Source organism: Pantherophis guttatus, chromosome 2, assembly GCF_059756535.1.
Source record: "Pantherophis guttatus breed Tessera chromosome 2, ASM5975653v1, whole genome shotgun sequence".
Classification (NCBI taxonomy): Eukaryota; Metazoa; Chordata; class Lepidosauria; order Squamata; family Colubridae; genus Pantherophis; species Pantherophis guttatus.
In genome coordinates this window covers 251983619-252006469 of record NC_142064.1, presented here as the reverse complement: position 1 = coordinate 252006469, position 22851 = coordinate 251983619, and the positions used below count along the sequence as shown (strand labels likewise).

General features: G+C 40.2%; 3 protein-coding genes across 3 annotated transcripts; 1 reads left to right on the top strand and 2 right to left on the bottom strand.

Moving 5' to 3' along the window:
• Nucleotides 1-5236: 5236 nt before the first annotated feature.
• LOC117668044 (olfactory receptor 2AK2-like) lies at nucleotides 5237-5859 on the bottom strand. The gene has a single exon (XM_034421732.3). The coding sequence runs from the start codon at nucleotides 5840-5842 to the stop codon at nucleotides 5255-5257; it is 588 nt and encodes a 195-aa protein (XP_034277623.1). The 5' UTR covers nucleotides 5843-5859; the 3' UTR covers nucleotides 5237-5254.
• Nucleotides 5860-16471: 10612 nt separating this feature from the next.
• Nucleotides 16472-17073, top strand: LOC117668046 (olfactory receptor 2Z1-like). Its single transcript, XM_034421734.2, has one exon. The coding sequence runs from the start codon at nucleotides 16489-16491 to the stop codon at nucleotides 17071-17073; it is 585 nt and encodes a 194-aa protein (XP_034277625.2). The 5' UTR covers nucleotides 16472-16488.
• A 4756-nt stretch (nucleotides 17074-21829) lies between these two features.
• LOC117668015 (olfactory receptor 2Z1-like) lies at nucleotides 21830-22555 on the bottom strand. The gene has a single exon (XM_034421700.2). It carries the CDS (start codon nucleotides 22482-22484, stop codon nucleotides 21897-21899), a length of 588 nt encoding a protein of 195 aa, XP_034277591.1. The 5' UTR covers nucleotides 22485-22555; the 3' UTR covers nucleotides 21830-21896.
• Nucleotides 22556-22851: the final 296 nt, after the last annotated feature.

The window sequence follows — 22851 nt, the reverse complement described above, 5'->3', positions numbered from 1 at the left end:
GATGCAAGAAAGTGTCTTTCATTGGCAGGAGCAGCTACAGTGATCACTGAGCCCTTGCCATAGCAACACACAAAATTTTCCATGTCTAAGGACTTCTGGTGGAGAAATGATGAGCTTCTGAACATGATTACAACATGGTGTCCTTGATTTGCCAAAGTTGTGAGCTTGTCAGTTGTGATTCCTTTGTCTCCCAGTACTGGTAGTCCTTGACTTACAACAGTTCATTTTAGTGACCGCTCGAAGTTACAACGGCACTGAAAAAAGTGAGCTATGACCATTTTTCACACTTATGACCATTGCAAGCATCCCCAGGGTCATGGGATTTACATTTGGCTGCTTGACAACTGTCTCACATTTATGACGGTTGCAGCGTCCCGGGATCACATGATCCCCCTTTTGTGATCTTCTGACAAGCAAAGTCAATGGGAAAGCCTGATTCACTTAACAACCGTCTTACTAATTTAAGGACTGCAGGGATTCATTTAACAAATGTGGCAAAAAAGTCGTAAAATGAGACAAAACTCACTTAATAAATTTTTGACTTAGCAACATAAATCTTGGGCTCAATTGTGGACATAAATTGAGGACTACCTGTACTCAGATCCATGGAAAACTATTCACAAGGAGCAGCTGTCTGGACCACATGGGAGGGATTGCCTTTCCCCAATTTGTCTGGAGAAGTTTAGAAAAACCATGGTCAGCATCTCTGCTCTCTCAGAGACATGTTTAGTTTGCCATTCCTCCACTAGAAGTCCCTGGACTTGAGACTTTGATATGCTGCTGTGGCAAGGGGCCAGACGCTTTCTTGAAAGAAAGAGGGAAGGAGGGAAGGAGGGAAGGAAGGAAGGAAGGAAGCAAGGAAGGAAGGAAGGAAGGAGGGAAGGAGGGAAGGAAGGAAGGAAGGAAGGAAGGAAGGAAGGAAGGAAGGAAGGAAGGAAGGAAGAAGGGAAGGAAAAAAGGAAGAGAATATTCTTTCTCAAATGTATATAAGGTCATATAAGGAAGAGCTACATGGTTCAGCCCAACAACCCATCCAGCCCAGCATTCAGTGTCCCACGCAGGCCAGTCAGAAGGACATGAGAGTAATAGCCCACTTCATATACCTTCCCTAGCAACTGCTCCTCAAGGTAGACGTTCCAGCCGGTCATCTCTGACTCCTGAACCAACAAGCACTCACCGGTATCAGAACCCCGGAACAGCTCAACCTCCCATGGAACTCTCTGGGTGGAGATTACATCATCTCTGGGAGCTGGTGTTCCTGCTCCTGACACTAACACCTAAATAATTTCTAGCATTCAGATGACTCAGGCATGTTAGGATTTAAAGTCTCTAAGGAGACAGAGTTAGTTTTTCCTTTAGGGAAATAGACCTTGAGAATTAACTTATGATGCAATTCAAAAATCTCTCTTTTTATGTTTTAAATATCTTCCCAGCTTGGGGACACTTTTGATTAACTTTGACTTTGGAAATAAATTATATAAAGGGGGGATCTATGTCCACTCTCTCTTTCCTATAGAAAGGGATAATGTGCCAAAATATGAAAAGGATGGAACCAACTTTGATGTGGTGGTAGAATCCAGAAAAAGAAAGATTTAAGTTTGAAAATACAATGAATAAAGTCATGGACTGCAAGCAAACAAAATCTAAAAAAAACCCCAAAATTCCCCAGAGCCCTGACCATCCAAGTAAGACAGGCAGGTGGGCTTCAGAGAAGCAAAATGCAGGGGATTTGGTGATGGTGGCAGACTAAAAGACCATAACCCAAATGAATCTTCCCAAAGAGACCTGAAAGGCCAGATTAGATGTATGTGGTCAAATTAGGCAACTATTCAAGAGCCATGGTGGCACAGTGGTTAGAATGCAGTACTGAAGGTTACTTCTGCTGCCTGCTGGCTGCCTGCAATTCGAATCTCACCAGGCTCAAGGTTGACTCAGCCTTCCATCCTTCTGAGGTCAGTAAAATGAGAACTCAGATTGTTGGGGGCAACAATGCTGACTCTGTAAACCACTTAGAGAAGGCTGTAAATCTAAGTGCTATTGTTTTTTGCTATTCCCTCTACAAAACACTATCCCAGGGAAACTAAATTTGTCAGCTCAGCCATAAAAAGATTTAGAAGGCCAAGGAATGCTGGGAAAAATTCCTGGGAAGCAAGCAGGACTCAGGGAGTGTGATGGTTCACATAATTGGGATGCTGGGCTTACAATCAAGGCTCATGTTTGAGATCTGGTTGATGCCGTGGGATGAGGTGAGCTTCCATCACATGCTCCAGCTCCTGCTGACTCACTGGTACAAAAGCGGATGATTGCAAGTAGATGGGTATCATTTCCAGTGGACAACTTAACAGGGATATGAAATGAGCTTGCAACTGGGCATCCTCCAGACAATGATGATGTCACCATTCAATCCTTTCAACCCAGAAGCACTTCATTGGCCCCGACATGAATGTAGTATTAGTAGTAGGACTCTAGGAAAGCAAAAGAAATCAATTCCCTAGAAAGAAACCATGTTCATGGAATCCTATCTCCTTACCTTTCAAATGTCCAGTGTTTTGGTAGTCCTCCCCATAACCTCATAGTTACACCTTAATGGCCTCACTGACCCCACTAAGCACTGGAGTGGGTGGCTACATTAAATCTAATAAATAACAACAGTGTGCTATATTCAATGAAATATCTAGCTGCTATGTCCAATCACATCTATATATTTAGGCTGTCAAGACTGCATTGTGTCTAGCATGTAGATTTTCATGACCTTGTATGCCGTACACTAAATAAATAAATGTACACTGTACCGTGTTTCCCTGAAAATAAGACCCTGTCTTATATTTTTTTGAACCTTGAAATAAGTGCTTGGCCTTATTTTCAAGGAGGTCTTATTATTTTGGAGCGTGTGGAACAAGACGGGGCTCCTCTTGCCATCTCACCTGATTTCCAGCTCTGTCTCCCTAACCCTAACCAGAGGAAATGGCAGGGACCAGCTGTGCATGTATTTAAATATTTTTTGGGAGGGCTTATTTTCGGGGGAGGGCTTATTTTCGTGCATGCGCTCAAAAGCCCGATTGGGCTTATTATTCAGGGAGGTCTTATTTTGGGGGAAACACAGTAATTAGTGCAATGAAGGACTGTAATCACCTCCCTCTTTAGGCTTGTCTTTGCCTCCAACACTATCAGTAAATCAACTGGTGCTTCAGTGCAATAAGTCTGTAAGGTGGAAGAGATCAGGGCCACATGTTAAGTTCCAATAAACTGATTTATTGCTCAGGCCTATGCATCAGAATCTAGTCAACTAAGACCAGCCCTAATTTGGCACTAAATAAGGGTTAATGGAATTCTAGAGGGGTTGGATTTAGACTGCTTGTGGGAATATAATGACTCCAGGCTGATTCCCTTTTAGACTCCACCTCCAGGCTCTGCTTTTCCTTATCCTACAGTGTCCTGGTCATTGAACCAAATTTATCCCTTAAAAATTCTACAACAGCAGACACTGAAACCCACAGTGTACCAGAATCTCTGACCAACCATGCTTCAGAGAGTAGTCATAGGTATTAGACATGATAATTATTGTGTGCCACAATCTATTTCAATTGTTCCCAACCAGATGCCCTCCAGTTACTGGGACAACTCCCAAAACTTCTAGAAGAATAGAATATAATCTGTCCAACCTTTAGTATCCTAATCAATAGGGCCTTAAGTGGCATCAATGAATGATCATCAAGATGCTACCTGGGAAGTCAGTTGCTCCTCTCCATAATAAGATGCTTCTTACAGTATCACAAGTGGGGTGTGCTGCCTTTGTTCACAACCCAGCTTGTATAGGTGGAAAGTGGAGACCCAATTTTCTGGAAATATAAGACCTCAATAATAATAATAATAATAATAATAATAATAATAATAATAATAATAATAATAATAATAATAATTTAAATTTATATACCGCCCTACTCCCGAAGGACTCAGGGCGGTGAACAGCCAGAAAATAAAATACATATAAACCATTTAAAATACATTAAATCCTTTGGCCCAGAAAACAAATTTAAAACACCCCAATTTATAAGACAAATTTAAAATTTAAAAAGCAATTTAAAAGAGAGGTTAGGTCAGGCCAGCCTGCTGGAATAGGAATGTTTTGAGGGCATGGCGGAAAGCACGCAGATCCGGAATCCTCCGTATCTCCAGGGGGAGCTCGTTCCAGATGGCAGGTGCCCCCACAGAGAAAGCTCTCCCCCTGAGGGCCGCCAGTCGACACTGTTTGCCCGACGGCACCCTGAGAAGCCCCTCTCTATGGGAGCGTACTGGTCGGTGAGAGGTTACTGGTGGCAGAAGGCGGTCTCGTAGATACTCCGGTCCTAAGCCATGGAGCGCTCTAAAGGTGGTGACCAAAACCTTGAAGCGCACCCGGAAGACCACCAGGAGCCAGTGCAGCTCGCGCAGGAGGGGAGTCACATTGGAGCGCCACGTCGCTCCCATAACCAGCTGCGCGGCTGCATTCTGGACCAACTGGAGCCTCCGGGTGCTCCTCAAGGGGAGCCCCATGTAGAGACCATTGCAGTAATTGGATGGAATAGCTACACCTGGGCATCATTTACACCTAGATTTGCAATCTATAACATTTACTGATTTTTCCTTTAATAGATTCAATAAGAGACCACAATACACAGTGTGTTAGAAGGCTGTAAACTACACAGGACACTATCTGTTAATATTGAGTGGGCTATTGATAGCCGGAAATGCATATAATCATTAGGATTATTCCTCATCCCTGTACATTATTGTAAAAATATTTATTAAGCGAAGGGAAATATTTAGATTTCATAAGGCATTTCAAAACTTTCTAAGCATTTTGCATACATAATCCTTATAGGAGCTCTGCAGGATCATATTATCATATACGGTTTATATTTCAGTTCAGAGGCTGAAGGTGAAAGTAATATTTCTAGGCATACAAAAGACATCATAAGTAAATCAGAGGACATAATATACTAGCTGAGGAATGCAATTGTTTAATTCATGTTTTCAACATTTATATTGATCAAATAAAACAAACGAGGAATAGACTTCTGTTGTCATTAAGTATTGAAGGTTGCCATAGTGGGAAAAATAGGAAGAAGGTTTATTAGGTACGTTCACCACTTTAATTCCACATGTAGGATGGGATAAAATAATAACAGCAAGAACATCTTCACTCCTATTGGAACAAATGCCTAGATTTCAAAAAGAAATTATCTTGTACCACTATTATGTTGTACCTATCAAGTCAGTAATGCAAGTAGAGTTTTCCAAAGATTTTCTTCAACGCTTCCAAGACATCTCGATTCCTCAAGCTATATATGAAGGGGTTTGTCATGGCAGGTACAATGGTAAAGAACAGTGTATTAATCATGGCTTCCTGTGGTGAATAAGAGGATGCAGGTTTCATGTATGTTGCAAGACAAGTTATATAGAAGATCCCAACTACACACAAGTGAGACATGCAAGTTCCCAAGGCTTTGTGGCTCCTTTGAGAAGATCGTACCCTCACAACTTGGAGGAGGATAGCAACATAGGACGTGAGGATAACTGAGATGGGGATGAGAAGTACCAGAAAATTTCCAGCATAGGTTGTTCTTTCAAAAGCAGAATTATCTGAGCAAGATAGCTGGATAAGAGCTGGATAATCACACATGTAATGGTTAATTATATTGAATTTGCAGTAAGGAAGGGGCAGTACATAAAGAGAGCAAGTGAGAGCCTGGACAGTAGACCAAAACCAGGCCACCACTGACATCATATAACAGACGTTTCTCCTCATGAGGATGGGATATTGCAAAGGTTTGCAGATGGCCACATACCTGTCATAAGACATGGTTGCCAGGATGAGGCATTCTGCTCCCCCTAAAATCAAAGTTATAGAAATCTGGACAACACATCCATAGAGTGAAATGGTATACCTGTTGGTTATAAAACTGACCAATACTTGTGGAACAATGGAGAGAACTTGGCAGAGGTCCATGAAAGCCAATTGGCTAAGAAAGAAGTACATGGGGGTGTGAAGCCCAGAGTCTGTTTTAATCAGAAAAATAAGGAGGCTGTTTCCCATCAGAACAACCAGAAACATGAAGAGAAGCCCCCAAAGGAACAGGGTGGGTGACCATTGATGCAGAAGGCCAACCAGAAGAAATTCTCTCCATGAAGTTATGTTCTCCTCTCTCATTCCTCCTTCACTGTCAAGCTTTTATCTAAAGATACAAAAATAATTTGGGAGAACTTCTATCATAAAGCAGTTGAAATCCATAATTATTGATAGATATTTTCCTCCCACCCTCTGCAGTGGCTAGACAATGGCTAAAATGATGATAATGACATTGCAAAAGAATGTTTCCTTTGAAAATGTTTTGCTTCTCATCCACGTTAGAACTGAAGAAGCTTCTTGGATGAGACGTGAAACTTTTTCAAAGGAAAAAAACAAGAATGTCCAGTTGCCTTTCGGAAAAAGCATCTTTCAAACAATCATGACCTGGATGATTGAGAATCTTCATAGTCCTCTTGCCTATCTATTTCATCCTGATCCAGCTCTCTGCACATTTCTGTCTTTAAAACCCTCCAAAATATTTTCCTTAATAATAAGCACAAAGGAAAAGGCTCTTGAATACTATCATAATATGCTGCAAGAGAGAGAGCCTCTATGAGCAGTCACAAGCCCCAAGTCAAAAATCTGAAATGCTCTGAATGTCCACACAAGAGGTGGCCCTTGTTTAATATTCAAAGCAGGAGGCAGAAAGTTCTCTTCATCCGATTTATGTTGAGACAACTAAACATTAATGACAAGCTTCAGTTTTGCATCTCGGATAAAGAGCAGCAAAGGAAGTTGAAAGTGTTGAGCATCTGGAAAATAAGTACTTGTTTATCGAGATCAGGCAAACAGATGTGTTTATTCAAGTAAAGAGTGATCTGCATTGTCAGGGGTACGCTTAAAATGAAATTTTGAGTTTAACCACACACAAATGTGCATGCACACACATACATCTGCACACACATTCATGCACGTAGAGGAGCACACCAGGAGTGTCATTTACTGCCTCATGAATTCCTGGATATAGCAGGGATACAATTATTGCTATTATATTATTGCTGTTATGGTGTTTGTATACACACACACACAAACACAAACACAAACTCAATATACTTCATGATAATTATCTCTTTAGAAATGAAGCATTACATACCTGCAGATGTTGGCCACAGCAAATGAGGAAAACGGGGTTTTAAAACCGAAAAGCTCCATTTGAGGTTCTGAATTTTTGCTCAACTGAATTCTTTTTTAAGAATGGTTGCAGGAACTAGGTATGTCTAGTTTAATGAAAAGAAGGACTAGGGGAGACATGATAGCAGTCTTCCACTATCTCAGGGGCTGCCACAAAGAAAAGGAGGTCGAGTTATTCTCCAAAGCACCTGAAGGTAGGACAAGAACAATGGGTGGAAACTAATCAAGGAGAGAAGCAATCTAGAACTAAGGAGAAATTTCCTGACAGTTAGAACAATTAATCAGTGGAACAACTTGCCTCCAGAAATTGTAAATGCTCCACCACTGGAATTTTTTAAGAAGAGATTGGATAACCATTTGTCTGAAGTGGTGTAGGGTTTCCTGCCTAAGTAGGGGGTTGGACTAGAAGACCTCCAAGGTCCCTTCCAACTCTGTTATTCTATTCTATTCTATTCTATTCTATTCTATTCTATTCTATTCTATTCTATTCTATTCTATTCTATTCTATTCTATTCTATTCTTCTTTCATGGCTTCCTCAAGCCACGCAACGTGATTCTGTTCAAATACCTTGTGTTTATTCTTTCAGTGCAAGATTCATTGTCCTATATCCTTCAGGAGACAAGCAGTTTCCATTCTGAAAATTAGTGAGACAAACTGCAACTTTAAAAAAATCAAATCGAGGAGAAAAAAAATATGTGCTAGAGATTTACAGATCAGTAGCAAGCATTGACCTGATTTTGATATGGTCAGATATAGATCTAATTCTTAAACATATAGACTGTAATTCTAGGATTACTTATGCACAGCAACGGTGAGAAAGTAGAGAGAGAAAATAAGAAATAGACTCAGTCCGTTTTTTCCTGCCTTAATTATCTTAACCAACATAATTCAATGTTAATTTAGTAATAATTGAAGGAAGAAAAAAAAAGTGCATTCATTTTGAAAAGCTCAAGTTAGGGTCGCTTTTCTTGTCATTCTCCCTACAGTCAACGAAGTCTTTCTATATCCCAGGAGAGATTCTGAGAGAATTCTTCTTTAGGGAATCTGGTTCTCTTTTCACGGTTTTAATTAAGGTGCAGTTTCAAAAGGAACTGCACCTTAATTAAAACCGTGCCTCTGAAACTTCTGAAACTCTGAAACTTCTGAAACTCCATTTCAGAAAAACTTTTTTTCCTGCCTCTGAAAGCCTCCGAAACAGCTTCAGAAAAAAAGCCTCTGAAGCTCTGTTTGGAGGCTTCTTTTCTGAAGCTCTGTTGGGGTCTTCTTTTCTGAAGCTTCGTTTCTGATGCTTTTTTCAGCCTCTGAAACCTCTGTTTGAGAAGCTGGGCAGGGCTGCATTTGGAATATAAAATGCACCCAGATTTTCACTCTCTTTTTTGGGGGTAAAAGGTGCATCTTATACTCTGAAAAATACTGTAGTTCTGGTACTGTGCTTTGTTGTTTGAGCCTCAAACTGAACTAAACCTCAAATCTGTCTCTTCAGATCTCAGAACTGCCCATGTTCTGCTCCCAGGTCCTGCACAGAAGGATCTCCTTCTTTCTGAGCAAACTCACTCTGCCAGCATAACATACTGTACATTTCATTTCCTATTGCTAACACCTCCTCCAGATCAAGTTTAAGTCATGGTCTCTGCATGAGCATCTCTCTTAGATTTCTTAGCAATAAGGGAGGTGTTTCCACCCTGCTTTCTTCTCAAAAGCTTCAGCAGATGAGAGCACCCAGACAACTGGAGTGGTTCTAGAAGCTAAGCAAACTAGGATACATCCACCTGCAAGGATCAAGTTAAGCCTAGAGTTGGGCTATTGGTTTGAGCTCCGAGCTTGGCAATTTGGTTGAAAACATTTCATCACCATTCGAGGAGACATTGTCAGTGCATTTTGAATTGTGCTCGTCTGTCAGAACACTGGTCTTTAAATACCTTTTTTTATGTGATGCAAATTAGTGTGGATGTTGTTTGTTACTTCTGAGTCACGGTCTGATTGTTGATTAGCTGTTGTTACTGAGACATGGTCTTTGGTTTTAAGTCCTGTCTGTGTGATGTAAATTAGTGTTCAAATGCTTCTGAGTCATGGTCTGGTTTTGGATTGTTTGAATGGCTGGTTGTTGTTACTAAGATAGCAATAGCACTTAGACTTATATACCACTTCATAGTACAGCCCTCTCTAAGCGCTTTACAGTGTTAGCATATTGCCCCCAACAATCTGGCTCTTCATTTTACCCACCTCAGAAGGATGGAAGGCTGAGTCAACCTTGAGCCGGTGAGATTCGATCTGCTGAACTGCAGCTAGCAGTCAGCTGAAGTAGCCTGCAGTACTGCACTCTAACCACTGCGCCACCTCGGCTCTTGTGGTCCGATGTCTTGTGAGTTGATGGCTTGTGATTTTTACTGTTGCATAGTGGGATGCCTGTTTGTTCATTTTAAATGCTATCTTCGGGATTGCAGTTGATGCAGTTCTTTTGTTCTCAACGATTGGTAAACCAGATCGATGTCAATATGTCTGTTTATTGACTTCTTGGTGGAAAACCAGGCTTCAAGGAATTTTCTTTCTCTCCTTGATTTCACCTGGTATTTAAAGACCAGTGTTCTGACAGACAAGCACAATTCAAAGCACACAGATGATGTCTCCTCAAATAGTGATGAAATGTTTGCAACCAAATTGCCAAGCTTGGAGTTCAAACCAACAGCCCAACTACCAACCTGAGCTACTAATATTCAAACACATCTCAATCAACCTCTTTTTCCAGGATGTCTCTTTGAGTTGACAGTCTTGCCTCCAGCCTTGAAGCTTCCATCCAAGAAGTTACCATATCTTACTCCATTTCAGGCAGAGTTGTCTGGCATCCATTAGCTAAGGGGGTGATTTTATGTGCAACTGTTCAGAAGACCTTCTTTCATTATTCTCCTAATGAACACATGATGATTGGGAATAGCTATGATGGTTTATCTCACACCTTCCTTAGACATCCTATCCTAACTGGTCCTAATCATCAATACACTTACAGCCGCATATGTTGAGGAATGAGCATAACTTTACAGGAATTTATTTATAAGATGTAGAGGCTATATAACTCAAAGCGACTCTGAGGGGCTTTCATTAAAAAGTAACAGTAAAAACATTAGTCCAGCAGCTTAGAATGAAACCTATGTTTGGGTCTGAGGAACTCCCTAAATATCCAGCTTTGCAGAAGGATCAGCAATCCCTTTAAATTTTCCAACTTGGACGATGTCTTCAAATATTGAATGGAATTCTTTATGACAAATCATGAATTGTTTTTTAATGTGATTTGAATTTTTCCATTCAACGTGCTGAAAGAGAATGTCTGCATGAGTTTAGAGGTCATACATTTTATCTTGGAAAGCAAGCTATGTTTGTTGCTGAATATTTATTGTGCATAACCTCTTTATTAGTTTGCCTCCAGTGCAATCAATCCAGGGTTGAAATCCAGCAGGTTCTGACAGGTTCTGGAGAGCGGAAATCCAGCAGGTTCTGGTAGCGGAAATTTCAAGTAGTTCGGAGAACTGGCAAATACCACCTCTGGCTGGCCCCAGAGTGGGGTGGGAATGGAGATTTTGCAGTATCCTTCCCCTGGAGTGGGGTGGGAATGGAGATTTTGCAGTATCCTTCCCCTGTCATGCCCACCAAGCCACGCCCACTAAGCCACACCACGCCCACAGAATCGGTAGTAAAAAAATTCTGATTTCACCACTGAGTCAATCCCAAAGGTGCTTTTTCAAAAGACAACTGGACTTCCTTGTTTTTCTTTGAAGATATTTCGCTTCTCATCCAAGAAGCTTCTTCAGCTCTGATTGGATGGTGGGGAGCTGAAGTCAGAGCTGGAGAAGCTTCTTGGACGAGAAGCGAAACATTTTCAAAGAAAAACAAGGAAGTCCAGTTGCTTCTTGAAAAAAGCACCTTTGGGACAACCATGATAGCAATGTTCCAATATTTGAGGGGCTGCCACAGAGAGGAGGGGGTCAGCCTATTTTCCAAAGCATCTGAAGGCCAGACAAGGAATAATGGATGGAAACTGATCAAGGAGAGATTCAACCTAGAAATAAGGAGAAATTTTCTGACAGTGAGAACAATCAACCAATCAACCAACCAGCTTGCCTTCAGAAGTTGTGGGAGCATCACCATTGGGAGCTTTCAAGAAGAGGCTGGACTGCCAACTATCAGAAATGGTGTAGGGTCTCTTGCTTGTGTGGGGTGTGGGGTTGGACTAGATGACTTACACGGTCCCTTCCAACTCTGTTTGTCAGGGTCTTCCAAACCTGTCTTCCAAAACTGACACTGTTATTCTGTTGTTCTGCCCCAGCTGTGGACCCCAAAGAACACAGCACACATAAAGTCCATTCAAACCTTAGTTTACTGAATAAAGCAGTCTTTTACAACAACAGCTGTTAACTAATTGCATTAACAGCCGCCAAGAATTCAAAGAATAATAACTGAAAGCTTACTATAGTTGGCAGAATGCCCAGAAGCAATTTGCAGAAAGTTGATAAGCTAAGCAAGACAAGACACGAAGGTATGTGAATGAAGTTATTCCCTGAAAATTGCTTCAGTTGGCATTCCTCCTTACATAGACTAAGGGAGTGGCCAATCAGCCCCAAGCCTTACTCTCGAGGAGACCTCCTCCTGAGGAGCCACTCCTGCCTTTTGGCAGCTCTGCGCGCCCATGCATCGAGAAGAGGCTCCTCCTCTTTGTTCTCTTCACTTAAGGGAGCTTCTGGAGGTTCTGAAGGCCCTGGCTGAATCCCCGCCTCTGGCACCACATCTTCTCCAGCCTCCTCATTGTCCGCCTCGAGTGCCAGCTGCACAGGATGCTAGCGCAGCACCACACCAGCCTCCTCGCTGTCTGGATCAGCTTCTAGCTGCACAGGCCGCATATGGGCCACAACATCTGTTAACCATAACCTGGATGACCGTGAATCTCCATAGACACTCCCAGTCATTCCCTATATCCAGGCCAAAACAAACACTCATCTTACTCTCACCAGCTCCACTACAAAAAAAAAAAAAAAGCTTGGTGAGATTTATTTATTAAAATCAGGAAACCTCAAAGTTAAGTGACCAAAAAGAGATAAAAAGTAGCAAGGCAAGTAGAATTGTTATTATATTTTATTTGTGTATAAAAAATCAATAAAATTGTTTAAAAAAAAAAAAGTAGCAAGGCAGCAGAAAAGAGAGGAACAGAGAGACATGGACACTGGGCAAGAATGTACAGTGTTTACACCAGTGGTGGGTTGCCCCCAGTTTGCACCGGTTCTATAGAACCGGTAGAAAAACCAGCGGGAGGCTCCGCCCACTGACCCTGATGTCATCAAAATGCTTCTGCGCATGCGCAGAAGAGCATGCGTGCGCGGCCCCGTTGCAAACCGCCAGTAAAGGTAAGTAGAACCCACCCCTGGTTTACACATCTATATATCAAAAGGCACAAAATTGTCTAATGCTTCTAGAAACAATATGGAAGGTGATTATAATGAGCAGGTTTCTATAGGTTGGGAAATCTAAAGGACTGTAACCAGTGGTGGGATTCAGCCAGTTCGCACCACTTCGGGAGAACCAGTTGTTAACTTTCTGAGCAGTTTGGTGAATTGGTTGTTGGAAGAAATTATTAGGGCAGAGAACCGGTTGTTAAATTATTTGAATCCCACCACTGACTGTAACTCCTGCAAAACTGTGTATTTAGGAAGCACACCAGACAACACACAGCTTTCATTCTGCTGGACTAATAGTTCTGCTCTTACTTTTTAATGAAACCTGCCCAAAGTTGGCTCAAATCAGGCAGCCTCTACATCCAATAAACAAATTCCTATAAATTTACCCCCATTCTTATTCCTCGACAGATGCGGATGTAAACATCTTAATGATTGGGACCAATCCTCACCCTTTAGAATAGGATGCCTAAGGAAGGTGTGAGATAAGCCATCCTAGCTAAAACGTATCATATATTATATGGTAAAATAAACTAAAAATCCTGCAAAATGAACGATGTAATCTTATGCTTTGAACTTCTCACTTTTGAAATGGTATCTTAATTAAAATCTTGGACTGAGAACCAAATTCCCTGAAGTAGAAGTTGCTCAGAACCTTTCCCTGCATATAAGCTTGGCTGCAGGGAGAATGACAAGAACGTCATCTGTAACTTGATTTTTTTTCATAATGAATAGACAGTTTTTTTTCTCCATTCCTCAGTTATTAACTAAACATTTAATTATGTTGGTTATAGATAGTTAATCTATTAGATATTGTGTCTATTTCTTATTTTCAGTGTGTATGTGTGTGTGTGTCACGGTGTGTAAATGACTCTACTATCAGAGTCTATATTTTTAAAAATTAGATCTTTATGTAGATCTGTAGCACAATGTTTTCTCCCTGATTTGGTTTCTGAAAATTGCAGTTTGTCTCACTGATTTTCAGAATGGAAGTTGCTTGTTTCCTGAAGGATGCAAGACAATGAATTTTGCATTGTAAAAAATAATTACAATATATTTGAATAGAATCAGATGGCATGATTTAAGGAAGCCATGAAAGAAACAATGAAAAAAAAAATTCAGCTGAGCAAAGAATCCGGAACTCAAATGGAGCTTTCTGACTTTAAAAGACCCTGTTCTTTCTGTTTGCTGTTGTGAACACCTGCAGGTATGTAATTCTTGATTTCTGAAGAGACAATTGTTCCTGGAAAGCAGATATTTTATAAAAGTTCATACCGCAACCATTCATAAAACTGTATTTGAAAATAACTTTCAGGCAGACAATTATAATTACAACATGAAAACAACTATAATTTGATCTATATATACAGATAGCTAGCTAGGTAGCTAGCTAGCTAGATATAGATAGATAGATAGATAGAAAGAAAGAAACATATTTAGATATAGATATAAAGATTTATTAGTAAAAATAAAATAATAATATTATTGTTATATATTGTATGTAAAGTAATATAAGTAAGAGCCTGGTAGTAGAGTGGACTAAAGCACTGTTATTAACAACTGCTGCTTGCAATTACTGCAAGTTCAAATCTCACCAGGCTCAAGGTTGACTCAGCCTTCCATCCTTTCAAAGGTAGGTAAAATGAAGACCCAGATTGTGGGGGCAATAAGCTGACTTTGTATAAATATATAAAAGTATGAAGGCTATTGCTTAACGCATTGTAAACCACCCTGACTCTCCGGAGAAGGGCGGCATATAAATTATATATATATATATATATATATATATATATATATATATATATATATATATATATATGTTTTTTTCTTCTAGCCAGGTTTTCCCTACGTAACCATTATAATATTATATTATTATAACCATATTATAATAATATAATACTAACAATAGTATTCTTTCTACTGTATATCCAGGAATTCATAACACAGTAAATGACACTCAGGTTTGCTCTTGTATTTTCTCTTTCTGCCTCTGTGTGTGTGTTTGTGTGTGTTTGTGTTTGTGTGTGCACACATGTGTAAAATATTCTGTCTCCTGCTTAGAGAAAGGACACCTTTTGTTTATATATTCCGAACATTGCAGATTTTTTCTTTGGGATCTGTGACTGCTCATACAGACTCTCTCTTGTATAGCATATTATGGTAGCATTCAAGAATCTTTTCTTTTGTGCTTACTATTAAGGAAAATATTTTTCTGGCTTTTAAAAATTCAGAACTGTGCAGGGAGCTAGATCAGGATGAAAGAGATAGGCTTTCAAGGTGAGGCCAGGGAGACAGAAGAGCAAAGGGGAAAGAATACCCAGATTAGGTTCCTGTTTCCTCCAGGACTTTGAGTGGGTCAATTGCCCTCAGCCCACCCACTCACAATATTCTTTGTTGTGGGGAAAATTAACCCTCCTGAGGTAGGATAAAAATCTAAGAAATCAACCAATCAACCCCAAGCTTTGGTCTAAAATTCAGATAATCCTTGACCACGGCATCAACTGGGTTTTGTGGATTTTATAATTCATATATTTGGCAAGACTGACATGCATTTCCACCCCAATTCTATCCTAATGGCAAAAAAATTCTATTTTAATGCATTTTATTACTTTTTAGTAAATTGATCTATGGATGAATGGATGGATGGAGATAGATAGATAGATAGATAGATAGATAGATAGATAGATAGATAGATAGATAGATAGAGACAGAGAGAGAGACAGAGAGAGAGACAGACAGACTTAGTCCTACATTGTATTAATTAATTAATTAATTAATTAAATTTATGTGCCACAGAATAATATATATCAAAATTATATTTTTCAATGCTGACTTACAAAATTTATAAAAATTGTAATTTGTTAACAAACTAAAATTGTGCAACATCTGGCACCAAAACACCCCTTGAGACATAGTCCCAAACATAATACCAGAATTCAACTTTTCAAAGCAACTGTGTTTGGTGGTGGTGGTGGGAATGAAAGATGCTTGGAAGAATTGCAAATAAGTGCTGCTTTCACACTTTTCCACATTCTAAAAAGGTACCTTTTTAGAAGCAAATCTGAAGCAAACAATACATGATTTGTTAACAGAATGAAAACAATGCAATCAAGTGTGACTCAGCCTTACACATTCTGTCAGGTTTCATACTGGGATGCTTCAAAATTCTGGAAATCTGATCTCAACATAAGTGACAGGTAGTAAATTGCACAAGGCTGGCATAACCTAATGAAGAATTGTGCACATTCTTGTGCATTTTCTCATATAGCCCTGTTCCTCCTGGACATTAGTAATAATCTTATTAGATCCGTCCCATGATATGCTGTTTGTTCAATTTAAACAAAATTGGGAGGGGGGAAGGAAAATATCTATTCATAATGGTGGATTTCAACATATTTATGACAAATGTTCTCTCAAATTATTTTTATATCTTTAGATAAAAGCTTGGCAACAAAGGAGGAATGAGAGAGGAGAACATAACTTCATGGAGAGAATTTCTTCTGGTTGGCCTTCTGCATCAATGGTCACCCACCCTGTTTCTTTCAGGACTTCTCTTCATGTTTCTGGTTGCTCTGATGGGAAACAGCCTCCTTATTTTTCTGATTAAGACAGACTCTGGACTTCAGACTCCCATGTACTTCTTTCTTACCCAATTGGCTTTCATGGACCTCTGCCAAGTTCTCTCCATTGTTCCACAAGTATTGGTCAGCTTTCTAACTAAGAGGTATACCATTTCACTCTATGGATGTGTTGTTCAGATTTCTGTAATTTTGATTTTGGCAGGAGCAGAATGCCTCATCCTGGCAACCATGTCTTATGACAGGTACGTGGCCATCTGCAAACCTTTGCAATATCCCATCCTCATGAGGAGAAATGTCTGTTATATGATGTCAATGGCGGCCTGGTTTTGGTCTACTGTCCAGGCTCTCACTTGCTCTTTTTATGTATTGCCCCTTCCCTACTGCAAGTCCAATGTGATTAACCATTACATGTGCGACTATCCAGCTCTTATCCAGCTGTCTTGCTCAGATAATTCTGCTTTTGAAAGAACAACTTATGCTGGAAATTTCATGGTACTTCTCTTCCCCCTCTCACTTATCCTCACTTCCTACGTTGCCATCCTCCTCCAAGTTGTGAGGGTACAATCTTCTCAAAGGAGCCACAAAGCCTTAGGAACATGCATGTCTCACTTGTGTGTAGTTGGGATTTTCTATGTAACTGCTATTGTAACATACATGAAACCTGCATCTTATTCACCACAGGAAGCCATGATTAATACACTGTTCTTTACTGCTTTGCCTGCCATGGCAAATCCCTTTATATACAGCCTGAGGAATCAGGATGTCTTGGAAGCTCTGAGAAAAACCTTCCGAAAACACAGCTTGCATGACTGACTAGATAATAAAAACATACCCATAACAGTGAATATTTTCTGTTTGAAATCTGGGCATGTGCTCCAATAGAAGTTCAGTTATTGATATTTGACAGCGTTGGGTGTCTCTTTTTAATGGCTGATATTTTATTGATGGAAAAGTGAAGTAAAATCCAAAGACTACATAAAGGAGTTTGAGTCTAAAATATTAAATCCTCTAATCTACTTAAATTATTAGTATACCTAGGGAAAGTGACATTTCCTTTAAGCATCTCAGTGGCAGTAGGTGCATGGTGATGGACAGATATCGTACAGAATTATTATTTGAGGTTTTTTTAATGAAAAAAGTTTCTTTGATGGTGCAGAATAGAGGATGAATTTCTTAGAGTTTAAATGTTCATATCTATTCTGATGCCATTATGCATATACATTAAAAGTGTCCCACATAGAATAACCAAGGCCATTCTATTCTGTTAAGGATTGCCCTTTCATATCGTTTCCAGAACCTTTGGAAAGTTCCAAGCCAGAACAGAGTCCTAAAATTAACTGGGCTTTGTGGAAAGAGTTCATCATATTGGTTCCCTTTGTTGCAAAACTTTCCCCATTTGAAGCCAGGAACAGCTCAACATTTAAACCAAGGGTGTCAAAATCAAGGCCTGGGGGCCGGATCTGGCCCACAGGGTACTTAGATCTGGCTCGTGGGACCGCCTTGGAAACAGTGAAGGACTGGCCAACGGTGACTCTTAAGTGAAAATGGAGCTCTGGAGGCCCGTGTGTGACCTGCCCAAGCTCCATTTTTACTGGAGGAGGGTTGCAGGAGGCCATTGTAACCGAAAAGGGAGGTTGGGAGCCCATTTTCACTGGCAGAGCGCTCAGGCCCCCACAGGCGCCCCCAATATGAGTAGTATTGAGCTGGCCACGCCCACCCCGGACCCCCAAAGTCAAACACAACCCTGATGTGGCCCTCAATGAAATTGAGTTTGACACCCTGATTTAAACCTTCTGGCTCATTTCTGAAACAAATAAGTCTTCGTCTTTGCTTTAATGCCTTTTTGCACTACAAAAAAGGAGCAACTGTAAGTCCTGTTTTGGAAAATTGGAAGGATTTGTTTTGTGAAAAGGAGGGGGACTATCCCAAAAGGGCTTGTTCATGAACTGTGCCTTTTGATACATAGACGGGTACTGTAAATACTCTACTTTCTTGCCCAGTGTCCATGTCCCTCTCTCTCCCCCCATATTTTGCATACTTTTTATCTTTTTTTGGCCACTTAATAATTTTGAGGTTTCCTCATATTTAATAAATGAATGTCATCAAGCCATGTTTTTTTGCTAATGGAACTGTGGAGAGTGGCATGTGTGCTATGATAAAATATGAACTTTTGCACATGAAGGAAAAAATAATAATGGTCAAGGATGATGATGATGTAGCACAGGTAGTACTCAACTTATTATCACAGTTGGGAATGGAACTTCAGTAACTAAGTGACGAAGTCATTGTGAGCTGCGTTCAATTTTATGACCTTTTTTTGCTGCAGAATGGTGGGGTGGAAGCTTCTCCCATTGACTTTGCTTGATGGAAGTTCCCTGGGAAGGTCAGAAATGGCTGTCATGTTACCTTGGGATGCTGCAAACTTTGTAAATACATGCCAGTTGCCAAGCACTCAAATTCTGATGATGTGATCATGGAGACACCATATCATTTCTAAGTGTGAGGAACTGTTAACACCTTTCCTTACCCAGAGGTCATAAGAGAGAGAGAGAATAGTATTTTGGACCACACATTAGACAAACAACCTATTGGGATCCTTGTATTAAAACAACAAATTTCATGTACTGCCAAAATTTAAAAATCTGAATTTATTTGAATGAAATAATTCAATTGAGATCTGTATGTATATGTGTGTGTGTGTGTCTCTCTCTGTGTATACACACACACACACACACACATATATACATGTGTACACATATATACACATACACATACAGAGAGAGAGAGAGAAAGGTCTGATAGGGATAAATTATAGGGATGATACAAAAATCTGATTTGCATTCTTCATTTTATTCTTTTTATTTAGTTTATTTCTTTTATTCCATTTTACACATGGTCTTACTAACATTCTGTTTTTTATATTCTGTATATTGATATTGGCTGATCAACAATAAAGTTACTAAGAAGACATACTTGCATAGTTACTGTTCTATCTGTACCCTAGACTAGGGTTTTTCAGGATTCTGTAAAAAAAATTCCACTGAGAAGAAAAAAGTTCCCTCAAATATATCAACAATTTTTCTATCATTAGAACTTTTGCCTAATTTACTTCTGGGATTCTGGGAATTTTATTGCTTTTGAAACTTACAAATTCTGAGGTCTGAATAAATTAAAAACCCTCATCTCTATATTCACTGAGTATTATGCTCGTAATAAATACTTAATTCTTTGTGATTCATTTTCATATCATAATGATAGGTCATAGTCATTTATGCAGCCTGAAGAACTCACTGTTTCCTGAATACTGAAAGCTGTCCAAGAATGGGAGAGGTTTTGTGTTGGAGAAATGTGAACAAAATCAGGATAGATCTCCATTGGGGATGCACCAGTTGGACCAGACAAACTTCACATCTTCTTTCAATTCTTCCATCTCTTCTGTTCTATGACTTCATGGATCAGGGGTGAAATCCAAAATTTCTTCCTACCAGCTCTGTGGGCATGGCTTGCTGGGCGTGGCAGGGGAAGGATATTGCAAAATCTCCATTCCCACCCCACTCTGGGGCCAGCCAGAAGTAATATTTGCTGGTTCTCCGAACTACTCAAAATTTCTGCTATTGGTTCTCCAGAACCTGTTAGAACCTGCTGGATTTCACCCCTGTCATGGATTAAATACACTTCTGGCTTATAGACATTCTATCAGTATTATGAGTGCAGCAGCATATATATCTAAATTCTAGGGATCTGACTGAAAGAGGCAGAGCCACTCCACTTTTCCATTCCCTCACTGCCCACACAAGATGAATTAATCCTACTTTATTATAAGGGCACATTAACACAATCTTGCCAAATCTGAAAGTATGGACTTCCCACTGCCACTTTTAACTGCTTGGTCCATTAGGGCAGATCTTCTTCAGCCTTTTCCTTGACCATTAAGCCACTGAGGCCTCCTGCCTCTCTTGTCTTATTGTTTCCTAGGTAGCATCTCTTCCCCTCATTTCCCAAGGTCATCCACATATTCTATTACACAACGAGATGTCCTTCAATTATTTGGACAGCAATTCTCAAAATCTCCAGAAGAGGAGAATGCCATCTAGTCAGCCTTTAGCAGTGGTGGGATTCAATTTTTTTAAAACTACCAGTTCTGTGGCTTGGTAGGTGTGGCATGGCTTGGTGGGCATGGCATGGTGGGTGTGGCAGGGGAAGGATACTGTAAAATCTCCATTCCTTCCCCACTCCAGGGGAAGGTAACTGCAAAATCCCCATTTCCTCCCGATCAGCTGGGACTCAGGAGGCAGAGAATAGATGGGGTCGGGGCCAGTCAGAGGTGGTATTTACCGGTTCTCCGAACTACTCAAAATTTCCACTACTGGTTCTCCAGAACTGGTCAGAATCTGCTGAATACCACCTCTGACCTTTAGTATCAATAGGGTCAGTGGTGGGTTTCAATTTTTTTTACTATCCATTCTGTGGGCGTGGCTCGGTGGGTGTGGTGTGGCTTGGTGGGCATGGCTTGGTGGGCATGGCAGGGGAAGGATACTGTAAAATCTCCATTCCCTCCCCGCTCCAGGGGAAGGTTACTGCAAAATCCCCATTTCCTCCCAATTAACTGGGACCTGGGAGGCAGAGAATAGATGGAGGTGGGGCCAGTCAGAATTTTTACTACCAGTTCTCCGAACTACTCAAAATTTCCACTACCAGTTCTCCAGAACTGGTCAGAACCTGTCAAACCCACCTCTGAATAGGGTTCCAAAGGAAATTGACTCTGATTGTTCTTTGGAAGGACAGATACTGAAGCTGAAGCTCAAACATTTTGGACACCAAATGAGAAGAAAGGACTCATTAGAAAAGACGCTGATGTTGGGAAAGTTTGCAGGCAAAAGGAAAAGTGGATGGCAGAGGACGAGATGGCTAGACTGGAAGTTTTTAAGAAGATATTGGATAACCATTTGTCTAAAGTGGTGTAGGGTTTCCTGCCTAGGCAGGGGGTTGGACTAGAAGACCTCCAAGGTCCCTCCCTGTTATTCTGTTATTCTGTCATGTGGATGATGGATAAATCTATTCTAATTAAGTCTTAGACTACAAAGTCTATTGATTTCCACTTTAATAGAATAGAACACAATAGAAATTGATTGTGTTCAGTGTCTTTAGGAATAATTTAGACAACATGATAATTTTGACTGCCCTATTGGTAGAAGTGACCACATCACACCTTAATTAGTCCTCAACACATTATTATTTTACAAGTATTTACTGAGTTAAATAAGGAAACAACCATTTTTAGGTTTAATCGTCTTAGATTTGAGAGCTCTAAAGATTTCTCATAGAAAAACTCAAATAATTCTGTACAATATTTCCATATTGCCAAGCACCTATTGCAATTCAGATGCTTAAAGTAAAAATCAATTTCTCGGGGTATATTAATGATTTCATAAGTAGATGAAAGGTTATAGCATTCTAGACTCCTGCTCCATAATGTAGTCTTTGAATTCATATGTCCCCTTTCCATCAATTAAATAACAGCAATAAAAAAGAGACATCTAATTAAACTTCCAACAACTCAGTAGAATGCACTTCTACTGAAGCAGATGCTCAGATTACCAACAGAAAATATTCGCTTTCATGTTTTTCCTATCAAGTCACTGATGCAAGCTGTGTTTTCCAAAGGTTTTTCTCAGAGCTTCCAAGACATCTCGATTCCTCAGGCTGTATATGAAGGGGTTTGTCATGGCAGGTACAGTGGTAAAAAACAGTGTATTAACCATGGCTTCCTGTGGTGAATAAGAGGATGCAGGTTTCATGTATGTTGCAAGAGCAGTTACATAGAAAATCCCAACTACACACAAGTGAGACATGCATGTTCCTAAGGCTTTGTGGCTCCTTTGAGAAGATCGTAGCCTCACAACTTGGAGGAGGATAGCAACATAGGAAGTAAGAATAACTGAGATGGGGATGAGAAGTACCAGGAAATTTCCAGCATAGATTGTTTGTTCAAAAGCAGAATTATCTGAACATGACAACTGTATAAGTGCTGGGTAATCACATATGTAATGGTTAATCACATTGGACTTGCAGTAGGGAAGGGGCAATACATAAAGAGAGCAAGTGAGAGCCTGGACAGTCGACCAAAACCAGGCCACCATTGACATCATATAACAGACGTTTCTCCTCATGAGAATGGGATATTGCAAAGGTTTGCAGATGGCCACGTACCTGTCATAAGACATGGTTGCCAGGATGAGGCATTCTGCTCCTGCCAAAACCAAAATTACAGAAATCTGGACAACACATCCATAGAGTGAAATGGTATACCTCTTAGTTAGAAAGTTGACCAATACTTGTGGAACAATGGAGAGAACTTGGCAGATATCCATGAAAGCCATTTGACTAAGAAAGAAGTACATGGGAGTCTGAAGTCCAGAGTCTGTCTTAATCAGAAAAATAAGGAGGCTGTTTCCCATCAGAGCAACCAGAAACATGAAGAGAAGTCCCCAAAGGAACAGGGTGGGTGACCATTGATGCAGAAGGCCAACCAGAAGAAATTCTCTCCATGAAGTTATGTTCTCCTCTCTCATTCCTCCTTTGTTGCCAAGC